At 46.7% G+C, this 26582-nt stretch overlaps 2 protein-coding genes across 2 annotated transcripts; both read right to left on the reverse strand.

Annotated features, from left to right (window-relative positions):
• Nucleotides 1-352: 352 nt before the first annotated feature.
• LOC137907618 (otoferlin) lies at nt 353-17040 on the reverse strand. The gene is made up of 45 exons (XM_068751971.1): nt 17023-17040; nt 16752-16898; nt 16471-16598; nt 16264-16372; nt 15988-16168; nt 12241-12365; nt 12053-12107; nt 11841-11972; nt 11698-11760; nt 11529-11613; nt 11288-11447; nt 10564-10750; nt 10298-10484; nt 9964-10187; nt 9739-9847; nt 9471-9645; nt 9244-9364; nt 9056-9156; nt 8891-8981; nt 8693-8809; nt 8458-8610; nt 8104-8293; nt 7885-8009; nt 7668-7802; nt 6618-6779; nt 6424-6543; nt 5881-6042; nt 5586-5748; nt 5360-5433; nt 4749-4784; nt 4521-4652; nt 4377-4449; nt 3838-3947; nt 3621-3758; nt 3402-3533; nt 3196-3323; nt 2834-3004; nt 2598-2758; nt 2287-2429; nt 2104-2192; nt 1868-1966; nt 1488-1729; nt 1089-1267; nt 899-999; nt 353-533 (listed from the first exon to the last, which is right to left on the reverse strand). The coding sequence occupies exons 2-45, from the start codon at nt 16859-16861 to the stop codon at nt 353-355; spliced, it is 5859 nt and encodes a 1952-aa protein (XP_068608072.1). The 5' UTR covers nt 16862-16898; nt 17023-17040.
• paplna (papilin a, proteoglycan-like sulfated glycoprotein) lies at nt 17019-26481 on the reverse strand. The gene is made up of 22 exons (XM_068752143.1): nt 26431-26481; nt 26082-26185; nt 24589-24649; nt 24332-24434; nt 24110-24240; nt 23668-23791; nt 23464-23544; nt 23204-23376; nt 22714-22837; nt 22495-22621; nt 22312-22371; nt 21131-21335; nt 20856-21032; nt 20589-20739; nt 19771-19966; nt 19516-19600; nt 19146-19269; nt 18800-18978; nt 18437-18708; nt 17486-17644; nt 17181-17308; nt 17019-17077 (listed from the first exon to the last, which is right to left on the reverse strand). Exons 1-22 carry the CDS (start codon nt 26479-26481, stop codon nt 17019-17021), a joined length of 2874 nt encoding a protein of 957 aa, XP_068608244.1.
• Between the last annotated feature and the right edge of the window lie 101 nt (nt 26482-26582).

A 26582-nucleotide genomic window follows, 5' to 3' on the forward strand; every position in this document is an offset into this window, starting at 1 on the left:
GGAAAATGAAGCCTCCCCAGGTATGACGCCTGCCTTAATGATCAAAATGCTTGTCGCTGTGCTTTATTCAGAAAATCAGGGCAAAAGTCAGAACATAATGCACACTATTAGGTTTTCAAGCAGTACAAAGAACAGCAACAATTCAAGCACAGTAAACTTAACTTAAATCTGTATTTAATTGTTCTTTTGTGAAGCACTTTGTGACTTCTTCTGTCTGTGATAAATGTAACTTACCATACTTAACAATCACTATGAAATTATATGAGCAGTAGCTCCTCCTACTTTAGCCATGTCAAGTTTCCAAGTGGCAAAAAAAAAAAAAAAACACTTGTTGTGCCATCCAGGATGAATCTCAGGCGCCCAGCATCTTCTTCACCATGTAGCCGGGCATGTTGTAGAGGAAGAGGGCCAGGATGGCGAGCAGCAGCAGAGCAGTGACGATCTTGATGGTCAGCCACCTGTACTGGTCGCACACCAGGTGTTTCGCAGCTTTGAAGGGGATGAGGAACCAGAGGAGGGCGATATCTGGACGGCTGAGGAAAAAAACACATTAGTAACACAAGAATATAAGAGAAAAACAATTCTTAAAAAACCACCTACCGGTAGTTGATTCAGGATCAAGTCTCATTTTGGGAAATTCCATATTTGGGTTGTATTTTTTATTATGTTTTTTCCCGTTTCATGTTTTAGAATGTTTTATTTTTGACTGATTTATCTTATCATTTTGTGATGTCTTTAATTATAAATGTAATTATTGAATTAATTTAGTTTTTTCCATCCCGTTTTGCGAGAGTGAAGCATAACCAAGCCGGAGGATGATATATATCTATTTGAAAATTACAAATTGACAATGGCGATAAATCTTAGGCAGTGGGTGAAAACAAATTGCCCTTCATACTTGGGTTTCTCCAGTGGATCCGGTTCATTACGTCCTTCACCGACTGGACTCCTCTCAGCTTCCTCTCCGGTCAGAAGGTGCAGCTCTGCTTCCACTTTTCCCTGAAAGGAGAAAACTCTGACACATGTAGAAACGTTTCATTTTCAATTTTGATATTCGTCATGACAAAAGAAATATCCTTTGGACCCACCGTGAGTTCAAACTCATCCTCTTCGTTTCTGGCCACAAACGGCCACCAGCCTTTAATCCGCTTCTGCTTGAAGATGGAGACGACGGGGATTTCGGCTTCGTTTGTCACCATCTCAATGGTGCACTGCTTGGCCGTTTTTGCACCACGTGGAAAACGGTTGAGGTCCAGTTCGATTGCACCTGTGAAGAGACTTCATTTAACTCACAGGAAACCCTCTCATTTTAAGCAGGCGAGTTACTACACAATGTGGCAGCTATCCTGAGGGAAACTTTGCACGTCAGGACCTCTGATTGGAAGCAAGGCTTTCATGTTATAGCACAATCTGTTTTAACTTCATGGCGTTAACGTCGATAACGTCATATTAATAAAAACAATTTTATAACTGATAATCTGATGCACCTAAGAAGTCATCTGCAGAGAAGTGGTCAGCGTCCCACACTTGTAGATTAAGACGAGCGGGGATCTTGTATTGGGTCTCATCCCAGGCGAACATTGACTCTTTTTTGGAGATGACGATCTTCTCTTCAGCCATGAGGTAGTCGAAGGGGTAGAGGAAGCGCCAGTTGAAGTTTCCCTCCCCTGTGATGGAGTGATAGTGGACATCTGTGTCCTGCTTGTCCTCCTGCTGACCCTTCAACCAGCTAATAAAGGCAAAGTAAGCCACAGATTCATTAATACATTGTGCATAATTTCATTTATCGTGGATTTGCTGTGGTCTAGCTGTGTGCAAAAATGCAGCGATAAATTAGCACTCCTGCACCAACAGGTCGCATCATTACCCTCGCACAAATATGTCGCTCGATTTCTCTCCGGTGAAGATATCGTCGTCCTCCAGAACGACCTCGTCAGTGTTCCAGATGATGACCCTCAGTTCGAACCTAGACATTAGCAAAAATATAGCTTTATAAAATCAAAAATATACAGAATTCTAACCTTAAAATTCATTTAGGAAAGAGCTCAAAAGGCATCATCCAGTTTATAAAGTTGCTACAAGAGTTTTAAATCCAGATCGTACTTCTTTGGTTTCCGTGGTGAAATGTCCAGAGCGGGTCCGGGTGCTGTCATATCCTTAGGGAACATATCCACCCACAACTCAATTCTCCCCTGAAAGTAGTTAAACACAAAGTAGGAAGGCAAATAGATTAAATAGTTTAGTTTGACTCAATTTAAAATGTGGAGTTTGCCAAAAGCCACGTACCTGTTCAATGCCCGGTTTGTCAGGGTGGAGCAGGGGTCTCGTTTCTACGTGCTCTGGGACTATTTTGCAGCCGACCCGTGGGATGTCCTCCCAGTGCTTCAACACGGTCAGAGCCAGATGATCTTCTGTCTGCTTCTTCAAGCCTGACAAATCACACCATCCATATGCTTTAACACTAATTTGACTTCATCAAGATAAATCAGTGCTGCACCTGGAAAGATTAGAGCAAGTGTAGGAGTGGAATCTTCCAGAAACGTAGATTTTTTTCAATGTTTACTTTAACTCAGTGGGAGAAGCTAAAGAGTTTGAACCATTTTCATCCTCGATCTCAGTCGGAGCCATGAAGACCCGGTTCTCCACCTTCACCCGTCCTGCAGGGCCGTAGTGAGGCCCGTCCAGTTTGTGATCTTTACATAGCTTAGCCAGGATATGGGTGGGCTTCATTGGGTCCCGCCACACATTGTAACCATGGCTACAGAAACAAAAACACAAATCAAGTAAGAATAAAACACTATTGTTCCATCCCCGCTAAAGGAGTCAGTCTTACATGGCGTAGTTGCATGCGATGCCACATGTGGCTCTGTGTTTGCTGTAGAAACGGTTCTCAAGGTCCAGCTTGGTTTCTCCAATCAGATCATCGGTTCCCACCAGATCCCAGTCGTAGATCGACACAGTGAGGGTGGAATCCATCGGGAACGTGGCCTCCACGTCAAAGGATCTAGAAGATGCCATTGTAGATGTGAAGAGAAGTTAACTGAGATTAACACTGTAAATCAGGTTTAACTAAACCGGGGCATCACCTGCTGTCAGCCTTCACTAAATCTAACACACTCGCATTCTAATGGTCACAGGATGCCAGTTAGCGACTCGACAAGAATTTGTCAAATAATAATAAGCATTTCTACTTGCTTTCCGAACAAAGGGTTCAGCTGTTTGGAAATGTAGTTCTCTTTATCTTTTATCTCGGTCTTTCCCAGTCTGATTGCGATGTACGGATCGGCTTTCCCGTTGATATCAGCTGGATGCAGATCAGTTGCCTAGCAAAAAAAACAACAGGATGATTTGAACATGAATAATAATCTCATCGATATAGCTCATCAACATGGGACACGTACCCTGATGACGTAGATGCGGACGAGGACGTTAATGGGGTCGTTGTGTGGAACGTTCTGAAACGTTCCCATGTTGGAGTCGAAGCTCGCTTCTCTGGACGAGTCGTCAGACACTTTGTACATGCTCAGGGAGCCCTGAGGGGGACAACGAGCTAATCGGTCAAACTGGTGTTTATAACCGATGTAAATGAGGACAGACGGATTCAAACATTCTGTCCCTACCTTGAATTTTCCAACGATTCTGTCTTCGTCCAGTACATTTTGGTCGTCATCATCGCCTCCTTTTCCCCTGAAGAGGTTGAAAGTGTGGAGCCAGTCCTCAAAGTTGTCAAATTCAGTCTCCAGTTCTTTCGGGTACACCTTGAATCAGAACACAAGCATTATTCTATTTTAAACTTCTTCCTGGATCTCCTAGCGACCGTATGACTGGTGTGGCTACCTTCAGCTCATCCAGCTTAGGCTTTTTCTTCTCCAGTGGTTCTGGAAACTTCCTCTTCTTGCCTTTTCCTCTCTTGGAGCCTTTCACAGGAGAGTCCTCAAGTTTGATTTCTGAGGACAGGGATTCAGCGTCGGGGATGGAGGGAAGAGGGAGCAGAGCACCCAGACATGAATTCAACACGAAAGTTGCCACGCCCAGCCTTTAAAAGTTGACCAATGAGCTGTGCACCGCTGAGGTATAAAGCTCATTGGGGATGTCACAGCATCCTGCCGACAGAAAGCTTGTATAAACCGTTCTGTTTAATAATTTGAATATTTCATTTTCAAACTTTCAAATGCGAAAGGCAGCCTCCGAAGCGTCGCTCAATGTGCGGCATTTTGTCATTAAGAACAAGAAATCCTTCCAGGACTGAGAGATTGTAAAAGAGGCATTCGTTGAAGCGAAACTTTAAAAACAAAGCATAAATGGGTGAGCCATCCTCTAAAACTACTACTTCATGTATGACATCAGAAAACAGTGGCGTCGTTCCCACGTCTTACCTCCACCATCTGCAACGTCCGCATCGTCTTTGTCCTCCGAGTCTGACAGAGCAGCTTCTTGAGCTTTGAGGGTCTGGAGGAAGACGCTGGAATAACAAACGGCTTCATCGACCCCCCCCCCCCGAAATACTTACGACAACTCACCTCCATCAAAGTGTCAATGGATGCAAAGTACTTGGACCACCAGTCCAACATGCTCTCATCCAGTTCATCATCCTCAATCTCATCACCCTTCTTCCTCTTCCTCTTCTTTCCCTTTCCATCCTTATCATCATCCTTTGTGGACAAACACATGCTCTCAGTGGCAAAAACAAACAACTGAATAAATGAGTGGATAAAAAAATCCTCCAGTTTTGATTCATTAAGTGTTACTTTGCTTACCTCAACTTTAACCACAGCGTCAGAGCCCTGGGTGGAAAACCAGATTGTTTAATGTCTGATAACGAGACAATATTCGTCTGTACAGGTCTTTAAGCAACTGTTAGGGTACATAATCCAATCCTTAAAGACGAGCACCAATATAGCTTTGTAGAAAGCCGTGACGCTGGGCTGTGGCCTGCTGAAAACATAACAACTTTATCTAATCTAGATGGTTCCGAGCTGCCGGAGTCTCTATTCTGGGTCTTCTGGTTCAGGAGAGTTGATCGAGCCCTGATGGAGATCTAGGCCTGTTCTGCCACAGTAAGTCTGTGAAGGTTGCCTCAGAGTTGGAACTGCCATCTGATCAATAGTTTGTTTTGACAATAAAGATAAAACTTCCTCTCCTTTTGTCTTGTCCCGTGAGGGGTCGCCACAGCAAGTCAACCTTCTCCACTTCACCCCGTCCTTTGCATTGTCCTCCCCATCACCAGCGACTCTCATGTCCTCCCTCACTACGTCCATGTATCTTCTCCTGGGTCGACCTCTAGCCCTGTTTCCTGCGAGTTCCATCCTCAACATCCTTCTACCAACGTGGGATGACATTTATTTTCCTTTAAACTTACCGAATCTAGTTTGACCACAGTGTCCATCTTCTTGAAGCTTGGCTCAGTTTCCATGCCAACGACTATTATTTCCTCTGAAAGTTAAACAAATCATCACCATGCGCATCGTTTGTTAAGAATTTTAGCATTAGAACAAAACCTGCGCTAGGCGCTAGAGGACATCAGCAGGACGGGAGGGACGGATGCTCTACCGACTGGCCTTAACGCCTCTGGTTTCAGTGCATACCTGTGGTGGACCAGCTGTTGGCCTGCTTGTCTCTTGCCCTGTAGATGAACTTCCTCAGCATGGTGACGGCGTGAGACCCAACCAGAGTGTAGCGTCCGAAAGCCCTGCAGTCCACCACACGGATGTTCAGCGGCGGGTGCAGCAGCTCATTCTCGGGTAAGTCCTGGCACACAAACATTATTTCATTAAGACTATTGTGTCTCTCAGTTGTTGCTGTTTTTTTGGGTTGTTGTCATTCTAACATCATCAATACTTATTAGGAGCTATCGAATATGAAATGATTTAAGTAGCATACCACTTCAAACCACTTGACGAGGGTGCCAAAGTTGGGGTTTTTCTTGTAGTTTGGGATGAGGGACGACTGCACTCCCTTTCCGGCGCATTCTATGTCCACGCGAGGCCGATCCACCTGGGCGAGGTTCACCCTCTTCAGGTCCCTCAAACCCCAAAACAGAACCTGAGAGAGACAGACATTCAGTCTATCGCTTTACCCTCCTATTTTTTTACTGGTGGCGCAGGTGGTTGCGTGGGTCGTCCTATGATCGAGAGGTTGGCGGTTCGATTCCACTCTGAGTGTGCACACACGTGTACACTGTCGTCGTGTCCTTGAGCAAGACACTTCACCCACATTGCCCGTGTGAATGTAGCGAGCGAGTGAATGCCGGTGGTGGTCAGGAGGGCCGATGGCAGCCTCGCTTCTGTCAGTCAGTCTACCCCAGGGCAGCTGCGGCTACAACAGTAGCTTCACCACCACCAAGTATGGAGTGAATGCACAATATAAAGTGTTATATAAAACCAATGCATTATTATTATTAATGTTAGCCCACATCAAAATCACCTCAATCCTGTATCTGCTGAGCACAGGTCTGATCCCCAGGGGGACGGGCAGGATCGGGCCCCGCTCCATATCTGTTGGACCGTCTATGGGAGGCAGATCGGCTTTCCCGTTTGGGCCAATCTATCACAAGAAATCATTTATTTACAGTGTGATCTGAGCGCTTTAGTCGCACTCACAATGACTGGCAGCCCAACCTGAAGCAACTCAAAGGCCCCCAGCATGTCTCCAGCGCTGCAGTTCCCCCGGTAAATCTGGAAGTACTCCAGCTGGGGAGGGAAGCGCGGGGGACCGTAGTGCTCGTCGGCCATTTTGACCACAGGTTTGGCAAACGTTCTGCCCATGAAGTCAGCTTTACCCTGGAAGGATGGGGGGGGGGGGGGGGGGTAAAGGAAACCTTAATCGTTACCCACCGTTAAAAGAGTGGACTATTTGAAAGAGTGGTCTTCGCAGCTGACCAGTCCATCAGTGTTAACATTACGTCGTCGGCATCATCATTGTTTGTCCTATTGAAACATGGCTTCAGTCGCTCATGTTTCAAGATGGATGAGAGTTGTTAGTTTTTTTAAAAGCAAAAGCCAATTAAAAATAACCAGTGAACTGCAAAACAGTGCGTTTATATAATCCTTGACAGTTTAGTAAACCTCCCTTGCAGTTAGTGGTTATGAAGAGTCCGAATTCTCTGTTGGTACCATTAAAAAAGAAGAAGCACAAATTCAACTTCAAGGAATGCAACAGGGATAAATCCATCAGCGAGTCTTATTCCTCTTGCATGCCTTTCAATGGAATCTAGTCTGCACACATTCCTCCTACAGCATGTCAAGCCATCAGAATGCACACTCTACTTATCCAGAGGGGTCGTCCAAAATGACGGCGTTAATGCCAGAAACAAATATAAAATGGACAGTCAGCAAAAGCATTCTTTCAAATATATCATGTCCCAAAAAGTAAAAGTAAAAGAGGTTTTAGTCTCTTTAAGTGACTTATGTAAACTCAAATATCAAGAGGAAGACCAGACGTTCCAAAAATGAAACAGCCAAATATGCTCAGATCATTCCCACTGTGATGAAAGTCAGGTGTCCAACCAGAGTTTTTCGGATTGGCTTTTCGGATTTGACTTTTCATCAAATTGGGAGTGGTTAGATAAAGTACAAACTTCAATTTTGAAATGCTTCAGAAACCTGGAAACCGAAGCTGTAAAGATGCAAAGTGTTTTGCTCGCATTGCCATCTTCAAACAATCCTTACCACTGTGTCTTGATCATAGATTTCAATGACAATTATTGGAGGGTCGTCTCTCAGTTCGCTGGCCTCTCCAAACAGCTCCACATTCTCAAAGACCAGCAGCTGGTCCCACGTTGGACACAGCGTCTCCCCCAGCACCTGGTAAGAAAACATAGCTATGTAGGTAAGAATACGTTGCCCTCGTGGCTCACTTCCTGAAAAGCCTCTGGAGCCAGCTCACCTCAGTGACCTGACTTTGGGTTGAGAAGAAGACTCTTGCAAACGGATCGGACAGACCTGTGCTGTCTGCAGCAAACAGGCTGCGAGCTTGGTACATGTGGACCCTCAGCTGGAAAATCTGTTTCACTGTATATGGATAAAGTGTTTCAATACAGATGATCAGAAAAATGAGGAAGGGTTAACAAGAAGGGTCCAGACAAAAACGGGTTCATGGTCTTACTCATGTAGGTGAGGCTGATGGGCGGGGAGCATGGCAGACCAGGTCCTCGAGACAGTTTATTTTCCTCAAATCCGTTGGGTAGGCCGCTCAGGTAGTCTTTACGCTGTCTGTTCAGACCCAGCCACAAATAAATCTCAATCTTGGCCTGAACCGTCCAGCCTGCTGGCCCAAAACCTTTCTTACCAGGGATCTGTGGAACACAAGGAACAAAGCATTGGTGACAGAAGCTGGACGTAGGGAAAATGTCCTGAGAGGTGGGTATGAAGCGTGAGTGCAAAAGATGAAGGGTGAACCGGCACTAAATGAGCACTGGATGAAAGGGGATATGATCTTTTTATATTTTGTGTGACTTACCCTCAGAAAGATAGTCTTGACTTTGCCGCAGTCCTTTCCTCTCTCCTCCTCTACACCGGAATAAAGAATGTCTTTGGAGGGAACACGAGCGTACGCGATCCGCTTCCCATTACTTATCATCCACAAGAAGACATCAGGAACGCTGTGTTGAGGCTGCGATGAGGAAGAACACTCCCATCAAGCAACAACCAGCAGGATTGCCTCTGATTGGTAGACATGATGCCGTCAATCTTACTTCGTCGGCCAGGAAGCGCAGTTTTGTGAGGAAGTTCTGAGCCAGCTTGATTTTATCTCTCACCGTGCTCTTCTTCACCTGCGACCTCATGGATTTTGCTTGCTGACCGATGGCCTCCTAAATCCAGACACAGCCCCGCATTTAGAAAAAAAGTTTAAACACCAAGAATCACCAAGTAGGGTTCAAAGATCGACGCACCACTTCCGACATGCACAGCTTCAGTCTCTCCCGGTCGAGCTTGGTTCGACCCGACTGGCTCTGGTCCTTGTTTGCCAGCGTAAGAAAGTGACTGAAAGAAGTGGAGCACGGTCAGAGGCGAAGACGTTGGACTTGGTTGTGTCCAGTTTGCTTGCAGCCACAGACCTGCAGCCCTGGCTGAGTTCTTCAAGGACGCCTCTCAGCCTGCGTTCAGGGTAGGGCTTCTCTGTCTTGATGATCTCCTGCACGTCATTCAGGCCGTCCTCCTGCAGCAGCCAATGAAGACGACGTCACTTGGTACATCCGTATTTGCATGAATGCTATCTAGTTATTAGTGATCTGGGGCGACTTGCCAGTTTATCTGCCAGGTTGTCTATTACGTTGGCGTTGTACAGCCGTCTTCTCTGGTCCTGCCACCAGCTCTTGATGAAGATACACGGCTTCCTCTCAAAATAGGGCAGGTGAAAGTAGTTTCTGGAAATAAGGAACACAGTATGTTACAAAGGGAAAAGGGAAAACCATAGATAAAACTTCAGATTGTACAACGGTCACTCCATCATTGTCTGATTTATGCTCTGACCTGTCAGTGACGACTGGTTTCATGGGAGGCGTCATTGCCACTGAAGTCATGCCACCATCATCGTCCATTTCTTCCTCACTGGAGTTGTGGATCAGTTCACTTTCCTCCTCATCGCCATCCTTCTTCCCTTTGGTTTTTGGCTGGGCAACCCCGTCAACCTCATTTCCGTAGTAACCTGGCACAAACACAATGTGTCTCTGGTTGCAAAGATGTGAACTTGCTGGTTCTTTGGCTTCTCGTTGAGATGAAGACAGAGAAGAGAAGGTACCTATGGTGACCTCGAAGTTGATGGGCTTGTCTCCGATCTTTCTGTCAATCATTGTTGCCTCCAGGAAAGAGCCAAAGAGGAAAAACTCCTCAACCTTCCCCGTAGCGGTCTGTGAAAACGACAAGTTTCATTCACCAGGGGTGCTAAAGAAATACGATCAATAATTCACCAGGACCCCAAACAATCCTCCTCCCCGCACGACTGCCCATCCGAGGCGGTACCCACCTCTGAGATGTTGGGAACACCCTCCACCTGCACCTCTGTGGAGCTGGAAATGTCCGGCGAAGACACGTCCAGGATCTCTACGCCCAGGCTGATGAGCAGGCGGGCCCTGAAGGACACGCCCTCGCCGAGGCCTTCGTTCAGCTCCTGGTACTCATCCATCAGAGTGTAGGTACGGGTGGAGCCATACAGGTTAACCCAGGCTGGTCCCAGAGTCGGAAGGAAACCTGATGGGGGGGGGGGGGACAAACATTGAATCGCCTGTAAACTTCTTGTTCAGATCTGTAGGAGCAAACGCGTTCAAACCGATGATCCAAATCACATCTCAGAACTTCACCTTTGTCTCCATCATTGGAAATCTTCCGTAAGTCCAGGAAGTGCGTTCCTATGGCAACATCGTTCACTTTATCTGAGTCGCGGATCTGGATCTTCATGCGTTTGCACAGCGGCGGGAACATCTCAGTGAAGACTATCTGCTCGTTCCAGATGGGCTCATAGCAGCTCTTCTGAACGGACGTTTTCCCCTGCAACACAACGCCACCATGAGAACCGTCGGCAGGGGTCACATCCCTTCACCTCACTGGGATCCAGAGTTTTGCTGACCTTCTGCCCAGCAAATTGTACTTGAACATAGGGATCAACCAGGTCCTTGTTTTCTCCGATGAAGGCCTTTTTGACGTTAGCCATGATGCTGGTGTTCATCCTGGGGAGTCCCTCGGCCCGGTAGAGCTTCAGATAATAACGGGCCCACTGCCGCTCTGCGGGAACGCCGTCTGGCAAAAGAAGGTTGCTGAAACCGGAAGAGGATCGGATATATTAAAAACAAAGACATGTTTATTATTGACAGCTTTTTAAGAACATTCATGTCAATTGAGATACCTCATTATGAAGCTTAGTATTGTGAGAAATAGCTGAGGGTAAAAGCTATAAATCCCCACATAAATACATATAATCCTCCAGATAACGCTTCCTCAACCCGACACTGGTTAGCAACAACCTCGACCAAGAAATTAGAGCGAAAGAACATCATTCAGAGCGCAGACCACTTGTGAAATAAACCTGACAAATCCTATTTTCACCTCCACCGAGATGGAGGTTATGGAATTGCAGGCGTCCGTCCCTTAGCCAGAGAGCTCAAAAGGTTCTGGATGGCTCAGGAAATGTTGGGAATGTTACCAGGAACAGATTACTACATTTTGGTGATGATCCAGAAGAGATCCTGGATTACTGACCCAGTCATATGCAGGGTGCTGCTTGGCGGAGGTCTGTGCTCTCGGAGTGCTCTTCTAGTTTCAGGATGAATCACGAGCAATAAGAATTTAGTTACCCTTCTATATCATCTTCGTCTGTCTCACTGGACTTGTGTGGAGTCTTTATGGTGTCTCCTTTGGCCACAACTGCAACATCACATCTAACATAGCCTTTACAACCAGAGGAGATGTCGTCAGGGTCGGATAGCAAAGCCCACTTGTGGTGAAACTGATGGTCTGCAGAATAAAGCGGGAGGATTTTGTTACGATATCGTAAATCCTTGACTGTGAAGTGATCTAAATTTGTATTTTTTGTACCAGGCTGGGAGTAGATGGTTCCCACGTCCAGTTTGAAGGTTCCAACCAGGGTTCCACTACGCAGAAGGTTTTTGGAGTGAATTACCTGAAGGGTGGGAAATAAACGCCGCAGCATCAAACGCATGTCTTGTAGCGTTGCATGAATCAGATTTACGTCAAAGTAACTTACAGACAACTTCAAGATTTTGTCAAACATGACGTCTGGAGGTACGTGGAAGTCGAACACAAAATACTGGAAAGAGAAAAGAGTCACTGACGATGTTGTTGGGTAGAAAATATATTCAATCTTTGACAGAAAAAACAATTACTGACTTCGTTGTAGTACGGGCAGTTGGTCGATTCCTTCATGGAGGTGTATTTCTTCTCTTCTCCAATCTCCACACAAACCATTGGATCCATGTTCAGTCCCACCAGCTGCCGGGCTTCAATCACCGTCACGCTGACCTGGGATTCAACCACACGCGAGTCAGAAGGGAAACCATCGGCATGGGGCAAAAATAAAAAAGGGTCAAGACTTAACTCACCTGGTAATCTACTGGTCTCCCAGAACTGGGCTCCATTTTTATGTCTGGCTTTGACCTGTAAGGAGCAAAGAAGACGAAGGCGATGATGAAGAGCGCGAAAGTAATGAAGAGGGCAAAGAACGAGACACACGATGAAGATTCAAACGATGAACAGCAGCAATGGAAGCGTTTAGATTCATCCCCCCGACCTCTTGTTGGACACGTTGGTCGTGACGGCTGTGACCGAGGCCACTGAGATGGCGTCGGGATCTGGGCCTCCGCCCATGAACATGCCCTGACGGTCCAGGTTCTCCGTCTCCAGGACAGCTGGCTCGTCTGGAGGACAAAGGGGTGAAGGACAGGGCAACATGGTGAGAAAAGAGATCATCAAAGGTCTATTTACAGATGAGCTATAACCCGGGAGACTTCATCCTTTGTAACCATGGTAACAAATTAGGGAATTTTTTTGTGACATAGGACAGATGAAAATGGAAAGACATTTAAAAGGCAAATAAAGTTGATATATTATAATTACACCATAATGCCATTTAATCCACTGCAGTATTCATTAAATAGGTCCAAATACACATTTGAGTTTTACAGAATAAAAACAACGTTTTGGTTCTTTGGCTTCAGTAACTATAGATGTAACTTCCGAGCATCTTGAACTTCTTATCTGACGTCACCTCCGTGCCGGTCGTCCTTGTGCCCGCGGTGTTTGCTGCGCTTCATGATTCAAACGTCTCTGAAACGGATCAGAAACAGATTCACACTTTACATTTCAGGCTGTTTTCATTCGCTGCAGATGTTTATTCGCGTAAAATTCATTTTAAAATCGTTTTCTATTCCTGGTGTATAATTTCTTTTTTTTTTTATCAAACAAATGCATTTTTAATCCAGACAGGATGCTAACAAAAGTTATATAAATCAATATCAATATGTAGTCACTTCTTTTATTTATTCAGAATCTTTTTTTTAATTTGATATTATTTGCTCGTTTTTACGTTGTTGTACTTTTAAAAATAATTAAGTCTGCAGAACAATTGGAAAAAGTGTAAATAATTCTGAGCATGTAAAACATTGAACACTTATTATACAGCCACCACACCTTGGTTGAGCTTCAAAAGGAGTTTTAAATTATTCATGTCAGTTGTCCTTAATACATCAATTAACCGGGATAGGTTTCACATGCACTATGAAAAACAATACACCTAAAATAATTATTAACCCACTGGGTTTCATTTTGCATAGTTTCAATTATTTAAAATAATAATAATTCTCTACCTTTGCGATTATCATTTTTAAAAATTCACGGGTGGAATTTTATTCCTGGCTGTTTTTCTTCTGGTTATTTTAAGTCATATTTTTAGGATTGTTGAGTTGAACCCCAAACCTTTTGAAACACATTTCTCTCAACATGAAACCAGGAGCTCAGCAAAATAAACGACTTTAGAAATGAATAAAAAAACTAAAAACAATCACAAACTATTTCTACAGAATGCAACAGAAAGAAGCCAAAATACCAGACAGCTGCTTGTAAAATCTTCTCTTGAGATGCTGCAGATGGATTAAATTTAAGATACAAACCATACGAGGAAGCGATGCTTGTTCTCCGACGCGCTCAGAGGTTCCTTCTATTTTCACTGTTGATGAAACAACTGTACAGAAATATTTTCCACTTTTCTCTGAAGCTGTGCAGAAAAGAATCGTCCCCGTCTGAAGCTGAGCAGGAGTGATGCGATACAGCGATGAATAGTGCATGAGCGTTGAACCCGAGACAGGCGACTGTAACTAGGGCTCTGCTGAGAGACGTCACCGCGAGCGGCCTCGGCCAATCGGCACCGGCTCTGACCGAACTTGAGAAATTAGTTTTCCTGAATCCTGAATCAACCGTAACGTTTCACCTGCAGGTTTCTGACGAACCTGACTGGCAGCAAACCTTTGAAGGCCTCAATTGAAACGATTCATTCAAGCCTCGAAATGCACGAAAAATGTGTAAATAGTTTCCTAATTGGGACTAAATGATAAAACACCTCGGTGTGTGACTCTTAGTTTTCCAGTCCTGTTCTACATCTGGATGCACATGCAAACCAGTATCGCTTCCTGGTGTCCTGTGATCCTCTGAGTGACTCTGTCCTTAATTACACGACACTCTAAACAGGCTACGAGGCCCGGAGGAGACGTCCCAGTCCCTCCAGGACTGGAACGCTAATATACTGACCTCGCCCTCTGACGGCTGCCGTCATCAAATGCAACTTCAAACACGTCCGCCATCCAACCTCTGCCTCGAGGCTCCAGCTGTGATAAACAACAAAACTTTTTAAAACCAATCAAACCCCTTCACATCAAGATGGTCGCTTTCATAGCCACAATCACACAAAAACAGTTCTGTGTATTTTAGGTGATGCTCATTAATATGCACGAGAAAGCAACCAAGCCCTTAAACTGACACCTTGGACAATGGTGTCTTAGGTGTCCCACAGAATGACTTGATACCAACCGTGCAATCTTATTCCAGGCAGGTCCAGTGTCCAAAAGCCTTTTTTGGCAGGGGGGGGGGGGGGGGGCTGTCACCGTCTGATTTGTGCTCCAGTGACCGATGGCCCCACCTGACCGTGGTGTAGAGTGTCCTGGCGACACTCTACACCACCACCACATATAACATATAAAATGACAAAAATCATACCTGGCAAACAGGTCAGGAGCCAGACAGCCATCAGAGGATATCCGGGTGTGCACCTCCCATTCTCAGAGGGCCAAGTTGCACGAAAAATTAGTTTCGGTGATTTCTACCCTGAATATTCAAACCTCATTGTTTCCAAATTCTCTGTAGTCTCAGGAATAAAGCCAATTCAATTTTTAAAATCTCCAAAACTTTAAAAAACAAAACAAAACATCTTCACCAGAGCAAGTATGACGGTCATCTTCCATTCTGGATCAGAGCTGATGAAGTGTAGAGGACAGATTCTGTTGGACCAGAGCCCTTTGATATTTTATTTTATTTTATTTATATATTATTTTCAAGGTTGAAGCGCCTAATGAATAAACTCTGAGAACATGAGCGCCTCTTGTGGTGAAAACTGGAACATGGACAAAAACACCAGGAACTTTTACCAAAATATTATTTTTATTATCAAAAAATGTACAATACGAAGAGCAAACTTTTAGAAAAGTGAAAATATAGTTTAAAAGAGCAGTACAGCAGACATGGAAGGATTTACGTGTTAAATCCTTTTAATGATAACAATTCTCTAGAAAACAGAGAACATGTTCAGTAGGTCCAGCGAGCAAATAACTTATTTTAAAGATGATGCAGAGATCTAAATTAAAACATTTCGACTTCATGACATTCAGTAGAATTTACGGGGTTTTGTGAGACGTTTAATTTTGAGGCTCCGATTGAATGAATCCTTATCGCAGCAGAGAACACGTTCAATCTGCAACCTCCTGATCCAAAGCCATCAGTCCGGTTTTCATTCAGGAATCGCTGGTTTTCAAAAGCACCGCCTTCCAAAGCGGTCGCCCTCTCCCTTTCCCATCCATCCCCGAGTCTCTGGGCGAGCTGTTGCTTCAGCCTAGCCGAACGAGGCCGCTGCCCTGTGAATGCCTGCTGCAGCTGGCGCAGCAGAAGCTGGTGAAGTACTGGTGCGAGCACAGTCGGGCGTAAACTATCAGCTCGCAGTTGGCAAGGTCGGGTTGGTCCACGCAGTCAAGCGGCAAATCTGCGCCTGAAGAAGAGTTCAAGAAGCCTCTTCACGTCATTTGAGTGAAGTAAATGAATCATAAATGGAACGTGAGGATCTGTGTCGGGCTATTAGACTCCCCTTCGGCACAGGACTGAGTATTACTTTATCTCGTTGATGAATTACTGCTCATGTGCCGGATTCTATCCCCTTGCGGTGGCCTGAATGAAAACATATATTTCATGTTGTGTGAATGGGTCAGAGGCTGCTAATCTCACCTTGTTGCTCGTCTTTGGTGACTCTGACTTCGGCCGTGGCGCTGACGGAGTAGATGCCGGTGTAAGCGTTGCAGGTGTACGTGCCCTCATCCGACGGCTTCACGTTATTCAGGATCAGGCTGCCATCAGAGGACGTCAGGATGTTGCGACCATCCGGACGCACCGGGACGCCATTTCTGCGGTTGAAGAGGAGCGCCTGTTTTATTACTTCACGTTATATTTCTTGGTGTGAATACAGTGCGTTCGTTGTATTATTATTATTTTTGCCTGCCTGGACCAGCCGATGGTGACGTTGTCTCCTGAAACCACGCAGGGGAGCAGCGCAGTGCTGCCTTCGGACACCTGGACGTTATTGGGCGCTGTGGTGATCCTCAGGTCGGCTGGACAAAATATATCAAACCAAAAACTACACATGGAATGTTTGCTCAACCAAAAACGCCCTCAGACATTCACGCAGTTATTCAACAGCGACGCTCACTCTGCACTCGGAGTTGTAGCTGCCTCTGCTCCAGCTGATGCTGGGTGGAGGCCGTGCAGGTGTAAACGCCGGAGTCCTCAGACTCCAGCGGGCTGATGATCAGCGTGCCATCAGAACGACGAGTGTACCTGCAACACAGCAACATGGTCGTTGCTTTAAAGATCTCCCGCTTGCCCACATAGAGTAAATAGACATAAACTAGAAATCAGATTCCTTTCCAGTAAAGCGATTTGAGATTTTCCAGCATTGAGCAGCGTTTTCCTCCCGGCTGTTGCACTGACCTGGAGTCAGAGGGGATCTGTCCGTCTTTGGTCCACTGAATGTGGACAGACTGCAGCACCGAGGCAGGGATGATCTTACATGGAAGCCTGGCAGTTTGTCCAGATCGCATTTCCAGCAAAGATGAGCTCGACCGCGCGATGCTGAACCTGGGAGAAATGACGGCAACAGAAAAATGACATCTGTGACATTTATCCGACATTAGAAAGCACTAAGGAAACGACTATGTCAGGTTTCAGCGTTGAATAAAAGAAACCATTAGCTTGTTCTTACCGAGGGAAAGGACCATCGCCGGGCAGGGAGGTCGGAGTCAGCTTTGAAGATCCCTCTGAGACACAATATTTACTCGCATGAAGTCACATTACCATATTGTAGCCTGATAATTAGCACTAAACCCAAGGCCCCCTTCGAAGAATGAGATCGGCTGCTACCTGTGACAGACAGGTAGATGTAGCGGTGGTCTCTCTCCCGTTCCCGTGTCGCTGCACACAGGAACCATCCGGAGTCCAGCTTCGTGAGAGGACCCACCAGCAGGGAACCGTTGGGCTGCTGGTGATGCCTGGAGAAAAGGATCAGATGGGTATGAATGAAGGCCAGGTGTGTGTTACATCACTTCCTTCCTTTACACTTTAATGTCACTCCCAGTTGTTGTATATTACTGTGTTCGGGTCCTACTCCTCGTCCTGCTGCTGATAGCCTAGCATATTAAGCCATCGAAGAAGGTGCTCCTCCTAACCTGTGAGTAGAAAGAGGGATGCCGTCTCTCCTCCACTCCACAGTGACAGTGGAGGACGGCGGGGGACTGACTCTGCAGGGCAGCACAACCGTCTGGCCGGCCAAGGCCTCCACCGTAGAGGGGTCGCTTTTATCGATGGTCACTCCTCCCAGGGTCAAACTGAGAATGCAGGAGGAGATGGGAGGGTGGAGGGAAGGGATGAAAGAAAACAGTTGGAAAAACGAAGAAAGTAAAAATGGAAGGGAGATGAAGAAGTCACTTTACGCTCAACTTTGGGTATTTTGATTAACCGTCACCAAAGCAAGCATAAAGATCGCCCACAACCTGGCTTCAGAGGAAACTCAGAGAGAGAGAGGGAGATCCAGCATTTATAGACAACAAGACAAACAATCAACAAAACAACAAATCCTGTCACAAAGTGGGTCCCCAGCAAGAAGCAATGCTTCTAAAAAAAAAAAGATCAAACCTGTCTTCTACAAAGACATCAGGAAAGACAGACATTTGGTGACAACACACGGACAACCGGAGGTGAGGCTTCACAGCAGAACCTTTATTAGTTCCATCTAGTGACATCCAAGGTGACAACACAAACACGGCGGCGACAAAAAACAGTGAGGCAAGCACGCACAAATAGGCACAAGAGGAATAAGACGGTGAAAAGTCCCAGAAGCGTGAAACAGAGGCGTCCAATCAGGGTCAGCGTGAGGGCGGCGTCTTCTCCATAGAGAAGTAGAGATATACTTAGATGCCATCGGCATCACAAGAACAAGAGTCGAGCGACTTTACGCAGCGTGTTGCATGAAGGGAAGCACAACGCACAAAATATTCAGTTCAAAAGCAGTGACTATTATTTAAAATGACACCTTTAAATAGGAGCTGAACACGGCCTGCTTGTTTCAGTATTACACTGTGGTTTACTTCATTCTGATTTCACTCCCAGTCCCTGCCCACCGGGGCTCCTTCAGCAGCGGCGGAAGGCTGGTGGAGGTGGGGCCGGGGCCGGGGCTCGTCGTCATGCCGACTGGATCCTCGTGGGTCTTACCTCGCTGCTGGACCAGCACGTTGCGCGGCAGTAGCGGGAGGAGGCCGGCGGTAGCGGAGATGAAGTCTGCCCCTGTGAGCGTGAGTGGCAGCAGCCACTGCCTGTCTACCAGCAGCCACGCCTCTGTGGGTGGTACCGCCCCGCCCCGTGTGGTGCGATCCGCCAGATCCAGATCCTCCTCCTGCTCCGGATGGGCTCCTTTCAGCGGCGGGTTCTCTTCCAGCAGTCGGCTCTGGAGCCGGATCGACCGCCGCCGGGCCCCGCTGGCTCACTGAAGGAGCCTGGCACGCCCTCTGGCACTCCTCCCGGCTCATGAAGTTGTTGCTGTTGCCATGGCAACTTCCATACCAGAAATGGTTGCAGCTGGAGGTGAGGACGTCGTAGTGGTAGCGCGATACCCAGGAGTCGCAGGAGCCGGCAGCACGAGGCAGAGAGCAGGAGGAGCGTTCGACTGCAGAAACGGGATAATTACCGACAGGCTTTCCGGATATTTACATGCTTTCTATTAATAGAGAGATTTTCTCACTTTAAGGTCATGCATAAACTTTTCTATCTATTTTCTTCCTACCCTATCCTTCATCAATAAAGAGTCCAAAGACTTGAAACTCTTTCTCTTACTGTGGTTGGGCGGGTTGGGGCAGCCCTCCCCGCTGGGTCCTGCTGCAGGGCTGGTGCGGTCGTAACAGCACCCGTAGGTGGTGGTACGACACTGAACCGCATTCTCAGTGGGGAGAGAAGCAACCTGATGGAACAGGATGTGACGGATTAGATCAAAGAAATTAGTTTTCACACAATTGTTGCATTAAAAACATCCATTCGAGTCGCTGCTGATGGTTTTTCTTGCTTAAGAGTCGGCAGCAGCTGGAGTTTCATTTCCTGAACATCTATTCTCGCAACTGTTTTCTAAGCTGTTGCTTTTGGACAGACAGCATCCATTTAATGTTGAAGTCGATCTCCCACACTGAGAATTCCACGCATCTTTGCTTACAGTGGATGCGGGAGCTACGTCCTCCACGCAGCCCTCCATGTTTGGGCCTTGGGCGGCCGCCAGCCCGTCCTGGCAGCAACCGTAGCTGAAAGACAAAACAGGAAGGCAACAGACAATAAAACACGTATAGTACCCAAAGCTGGAGCCAAAAATTTGAACTCGGGAGTCTGTGTACTCAGGGGTTGTTTTTATGATCGCACTGATTGCCAAACGATCTCTGGTGAGAGTGTTTGCACAGACAAGGGAGCGGGATACCTGCTCTGACTGCAGGATGGCTGCCGTGGATCAGGAGCTTGGGCCATTGGGCAGCCCAGACCCTGGGGGCCCCCAGCTGAAGTCCGTCCATCTGGGCAGCAACCATAATAGGACTGGCTGCAGTGGAGGACGGGGACTGAGCCGTGAGGGTCGTGGACTGTGTTCGTCTGGGACGCATCGATCTCAGGTCTGTGGGCTACGATGAAACCAAATGGGAGAACCGAGTCTTAAAGCGAAGTAAGAACACACAATTACACAAACAAATAAACAAAAGCCAGTTTGATTTTGGAAACGTAAACCGGGCAACAGTTGAGATGGCACGGGATCAGAATAAACCGAACATGCACTCATAATCCTGACAGGCCAGGGATGCAGAATTACCAGAACATTCCAGAAACGCCACCGCCGGCACACTTTGAGTGTAGTTTGAAACTATTTTAATCAGATTTAATCCAGTTCCTGGAAAACACGTCAATCAGGTCCGGATAATTATGGCTGGGACAAGGTCTGGGTGGGGGGGGGGGGGTCAGGGAACGGCAGGGTAATGACTAATCACACCTACTGTTACTATCAGATACCCTCCCCACTGAAACATCGAGCAGAGTGGGTGATGTCAATGATTTGAGTTGGTTCTGTCTCCAAAGAGGAGAATCCACAGACGGCTGATGGAGGACAGAATCAAATCTGCTGCTAATAGATTTAAATGGGCTAAATCTATCCCAGCAGGCTAATATAAAGAACGCTAGTTGGAGAGTAGCCGAGTTACTCCACTCCCAATGGACTACTCTGCCCTCCGAGCTCGTGTTGAATGTGCTCACCCTGTGCTCTGTAACAGGGCTGAATGTTGCAGCGCTCCACTGTGGAGGGTTTGGGTTGGGTGTTGCAGCGATCCACCGGGTACTGGTTTCTCTCCGGGTCCGAGCAGATCACCTGGCGATCCCGTGAGCCGGAGCCACAGCTCCGAGAACACTGGGAGAAAAGGAGAGACAGCGATTAGAACCAGCTGTCTAATAATAACCAAATATTATGATTATTATTATAAATAGCCATATAAAATGTGCTCTTTGTGCTTCCGCCGCTCTCACCTGGCCCCACTCTCCGACGTGCCAGCCGATCTCTGCCGGGCAGGCCGCCATCCGACAGGGTCGGACCGCAGATGGGAGGAGCAAAGTGCTGCAGGATGTTTCCTCCAGCCTCACTCCTCTTGAACCGACACAGGTGACCTCTCTGGTCTGTTCACCTGAGCCGCAGGTCACCGAGCACTGCAGACACAACAGCGGCTTCATCGTTCCATTCACCTCCGATTCTTTGGTTTTGCTTTCAGCTGAATCCGTTCGCCTCTCTGCTCTCGGTTACTCACCGCGCTCCATCTAGTCGCACGATACTCTGCACACCTGTGCATGTTGCAGGTCTGCAGAGACGGTGGCGCGGCGGCGGAGGCGGCACAAACGGCGTCCTCCACCACACGGGGGCCTGAGGCATCATGGGAGACGCAGTCCACGCGACGCACCTGAGAGCCACCGCCGCAGGAAACCGAGCAGGTATTCCACTCGCCGGTTCTCCAGCTGGGGAAACGGGCATGAAGGCGTGGTCAGCAGAAAAGTTTACTCGACGCTCTTCCTACTATGGGATGTTTCATAGATCGAAACAGCCAAGAAATATCCAGCACCAGCTTTAAATCCAAGGTTTATAAATTTGTGTGTGCAGCGGATCTGATCAAACACAAGTAGGACTTGTCACACACTTTTTGCCACTTCCTGGTTAATTTAAATACAGTCGACACTGATTAGTGGAAACAGAGTGGAAGTCAGGTCAGCTAGCGTGACCAGCTCACGAGCTAGCGGTTTATCTGCTCCAGCTTCAGCGCACACGTCTCTGGTGTCTCGGAGATAATGAGGGTGCGGCTGGCGTCACCCGAGCTTCATGAACATCTCACATTTCTGAGCAGCAGCAGCATCAAAGAAAAGAAGCAGGAAATACCAGAGAGTCAGCGAGTGAAGCCCCGGCCCTTTACTACAACACTGCTGCGTCCCGTTGAGATGAACACAAGCTCCAACGCTGCATGATGACCTTTAACCCATGAACACCTCACGACAGCAGCTACGCTACTAACAGACAGGTTGCTACAGCAGCCGAGCAGCAGCCCAGCTCAGGGATCAGCCCGAGGGGGCCACATGCTGGGGGGGGGGGGTTAAAGGAAGAGGAGTGATCGAAATCTGGTATCAAATCACAAAGAGGTCTCCTCCTTATAAAGGGTGTTGTCTGCAACAAAGATGAGATCTCTGAACTGGACTGTTGCCCCGCACCTTCCTTCACACCCCACGTGTAGGAAAATTGCTTCACGCTATGCACAGATGCTAACAGATGCGAGAGATCGATGCATTTCAATCAATGCATCTCTGAAATGTTAGCAGCTAAAGTTGTTTTCCAGGAATGATCGTGAAGGACGTGACGTACGCTGAGGAAATCAGGAATCAGGAAACCCCCCCCCCGTGTTTGCAGCTTCCTAAGAAGTGACTACAGCCCCAGATCCTGGGTTACCTGAATACTCTGGGTGTTTCTGAGGATCTCCACAACTGTGGTGGATACAGGTACGCCATCCTTTCAAACAGTCACGACAACAGTCAAAAACGCTGCAGGTGAGTTCGTGTTTCCTCCCCTGTTTTGCCGTAGAACTGCTGAACTCTTCACTTAATTACATTTCACCCATGAATTCTTATTTACCTGCGGATCTCTGGGCATGGATGGGGGTTGCATGTCTGGTTGGTTTGTGGCCTCGACAGAGATGCGCAGAGATAGTCGGGATAGGACTCATTATCGATGGTGCAGAAAACCAGCCGAGACTGGTATCCTATTGAAGGAAGAGGACAACATGTCTTATTTTCCTGAAGGCCAGTTTTCGTTTTGAATAGTTTCTATAGAGTGTTTTTCTAAGACTCTGACCTAATCCACATTCCTTGCTGCAGGAAGACCAGGACCCAAAGCTCCAGAAGTAGCTCTCTCTGGAGCGTCCATTCGAAAGATAATATTCATATTCCACTCCTTGGTTTGGTTCCTGGCTGATGAGCTGGGAGGACGAGATTGAACATAAAGGTGGGGCACGATTTACAAAGGCTGAGGTGATTCTCTGAAAATGATCCCAGTCTGATCTTCCAGTTTTGCCAATGACCCAAGATTTCCTGAAAAGCCCTGCTGCTTCCAGGACCCAGTTAAAGATTAGGCAGGACAAAATAGATGGACACACAAATGAATTACATTTCTTGACCCTTAGTCTAGTGCCACCTGCAGGACAGACTGAATATAGCAGTAAATGATTCTATTCAAGCAGTACGGGTTATTATTATTAACTGTTTCAGACTGAGTTTCTTGTGACACGTTATTGTCAGATGAATAAAATAAATGAATGATTCCCTAAATATATGTTCAACCTTACCTCGACAACAAGCGGTTCGGTGGTGGGGCCGCGGCCGATGATGGTTTCAGGGATGCTGTCACCCTCAGCTCCTCGCTGGTAGTACAGCATGGTTCCAGCAATGGGTGTCGCCCTTGAAAACTCAATTACCCAGTGGCCATTGAGGTAGTACTCGCCACGCAGGTTCTTGATCGCTGATCATGCATAGAGGTTAGAAGCCATTGTGAGTTGAGATCGCACTCACAAAGCACAGAATCGTCCCGGTTATTTATTGGTTCTACCCAGGTAGTTGCGCGAGGCCGTTGTTTCTCTGATGCTGATGGTAGTGGCTCCAACAGGGATGATAAACATCTGGTTGTAGCCTGAGATAAAAAAAATGTTGCTTCTTTAATACCATCTTTCCGGTATTTCAGTGATTTAGAGGGAAATTTGCTGGTTGAAAACATCTGGTCGTGTGTTGCCAGGTCACAAAATGTGCAGCTTACCAGTCGGCAGGTCGCTCAAAGAGAAGCTGTTCTTGACGCGGGTGCAGGACTGTCCGTTGCCCCCGCACTGCAGGCAGGGGTCTTCCCGCTGAGGAGACTCCAGCACGTTGTCACAGCCCAGACGCTGAACAGGGAAAAAGAAGGGAATGATTTACAGCAAAAAGAAAGCTGGTGGTGCCCGAGACGCACTGATGTTTCCCTGCAGAGATGTGGGAGTTGATTCTGCTGTGGATTGACCTCCGTAGACGAAACCATCAACAGCAAAAAAGTGTTCCACGTCCACCAGCTGTAACGTGTGCATTCAACTAGTGCATAAAGGATTGTTTTTTTCCCCTCAAAATTATTTTCATTAGATTTAAACAAATGACCAAAACTAATATAAATGAAGTTCATTTCAGTTTTGATCAGAGAAATGAACAAAAAGTGCTTGAATAAAGCTTACCTTGCAAACTCCGCCCACACAAACATCCCTCCTCCCGGGGTGGCAGGGTGTACCATCGGCCACGGCGGTGCGGTGGCGGTAGAAAAAGTTTTCTCCTCTTGGCATGCAGTTCAGCTCACAGGGGTTCTCCGCTGTAGTTGAAATTAGGATAAGGGCTGTGATATGAGATGATATATTTCCACATCGGATGCCCACTAGCTGGTCTTTCACTTTGCTTTTTACCGCCATAATATGGGAGCCACTTGTAGCGCTTCCCTTGGAAGTCAGTCCCATCAAACTGCGAGCACTGCTCCTCTCGGAAATCCTTGGAACCCTCCGGACAATCCTGCATGGAACAGTGGGAGACAGGTGAGGTTGATCACAAGGTTAAAATGAAGTCAGGCTGCGTGGATAAGAACGTTTATAGGCTATACATACATGATAATAAAACGTTATAGAGAGGTTTAGTACAGAACAGAAGCAGTCACATATTTGTTCACCTGGATGTTGCAGGAGCGATAAGACTTGTCTGGGCCGACGCAGTTGTGTCCTCCATCAGTTCTGTTCAAACATGAATGATCAACAAAAGATTTGTGATGAATAATTGATTAAGCATGACCTCGAAATCATTTTCTTACAAACTCTGCTCTTTCAGTCTTAAACTTTAGAAGAAGGCCAAGCCTTGACATCATCGCCGTTGACCTTAAAACGCAAACGTCGTCGCACGCGGCGGTGAGCAGATTCTGGCTGTCTGATAACTCATGATTACTGTAAATCACCTCCTCAGAAAAGAACCTGCCCTCGAGCCTTAAAAAAACAAAACGCTCCCGTCAGCGCAGCAAAGCCGACGCCACAACATGTCCTAACACTCAGCGACAACATCCAGCTTTCACCGTTCGCCTGGGAGCGCAAAATAAACATTAAGGCCGTCAAGGCGTACGAGGAATGACAGGCGAAAAGGGTACTCACTCAAAATAACTGATCACTCAGAATTCAAAATGGTTATAGACCAGGAATTGCTCAAATGTGAATTGTAGGAACTGTTTGGATGGAGGGCAGGAAATATCCTATTAAAATGACTGATGGGGCAGAATTCCTGCAGAACGAGTCAACAGCCGTCTAATCATAGTGTTTGGAGGCGAGATCCGGGAAAAGCCGGCCGACAAGAGACAACAATTCATCCTTCATTCAGCTGAAGAGGAAACAGGCCGGCTCGCTGCACAAACACGTCGCTGGCTGGAATTGTGTGGCAAGAAAACTCACAGCAGCGCGTCAAACATCACCAACCTGTGCTTGTGCAAACTTTTAAAGTGACAGATTTTCCTACGCTTTGACCTCACTCAAATGCAACAAATGTCAAACGGGGCGAAGCAGAAAACTGTCCGGACACGTTAAAGAAACAGCTTGCCAAAGACGCCACCTCCCTGCTTTGATGGAATATTTCCATTTCGTGCTACTTTGTGCTTCGACTCCACCGCCGCCGCCGGGATGAGCTTTAAAACATGCTTTCGTTTTTAAATAATAAAGCAGCATTCTTGGTGTTTGACTCTTTAATAAATACACCTCTTTATTTTGATCGCGCAATAATTGTTTCATGACAATGGCAAAAAAAAAAAAGGTAAGAAATTATATCTAGATGATAATTATCTGGATCTTTATCACATTTCTGATGACAATTCATAAACTACTGATGATGAAGATGCCTGATTTCTTTAAAACCACTCCTGCTTTCTAGAGCTATAAGATATGCACTCTTCATCCAACCCTCTGCAGCAGCAAAGAGGACCTTTTAATGTGAAAGGGTTCCTTCCTGCAGTTGGTGCAGATTGGAAGACAATTCCACGCCTTTGCGACTTCAAGGAATTCTTTCAAAAACCAGGACTGTCCGTGCCTGGGACGCTCACAATCAGCTTTATTCATACAAGGGGGAAAAAAACTGTATTCACACAGGCATGTTCGTGTAGGTGCATTAAAAATCCATAGGGAGGCATACCTGTAGGTGTTGCAGCGTCTGGTTCTCACGGTTACGCCGCTGCCACAGCTTCGACTGCATTCTCCATACGGACCCCAGGATTCCCAGTGATCCACACGGGGCAACTGGACACAAGGCAGTGGTTCACATCAAACAGTAACATGAAGCCTCACAGCCAAAGCAGGTGTCACATGCCAAGATTGAACTTTTCAAAGTCACATGAATGGGAAATGATCAAAGTGGTCAGATAAAGAAAAAATATGAGCATTGTTTAAAATGATTGACAGATCCAGGCGTCTCTGGTTTCAATGCTACCCTTAGCATGCAGCTATAATTGTTTCTGTGTTTATGTTTTCCTCTGGGAGTTTACCGTGAGCGCTGGAGCCAAGAGCAGCTGGAAGATTACCACGGAGAGCAGCATCTTCCTTTTTCCCTAGAAGGAAAAATAAAAAAAAGCGAGGACAGACTGAATTAGTCGCCGCGGCAGTTTGTTGAGCAACTTTACTGGAAATTAGTCAGAGC

Source organism: Brachionichthys hirsutus, chromosome 18 (assembly GCF_040956055.1).
Source record: "Brachionichthys hirsutus isolate HB-005 chromosome 18, CSIRO-AGI_Bhir_v1, whole genome shotgun sequence".
Classification (NCBI taxonomy): domain Eukaryota; kingdom Metazoa; phylum Chordata; class Actinopteri; order Lophiiformes; family Brachionichthyidae; genus Brachionichthys; species Brachionichthys hirsutus.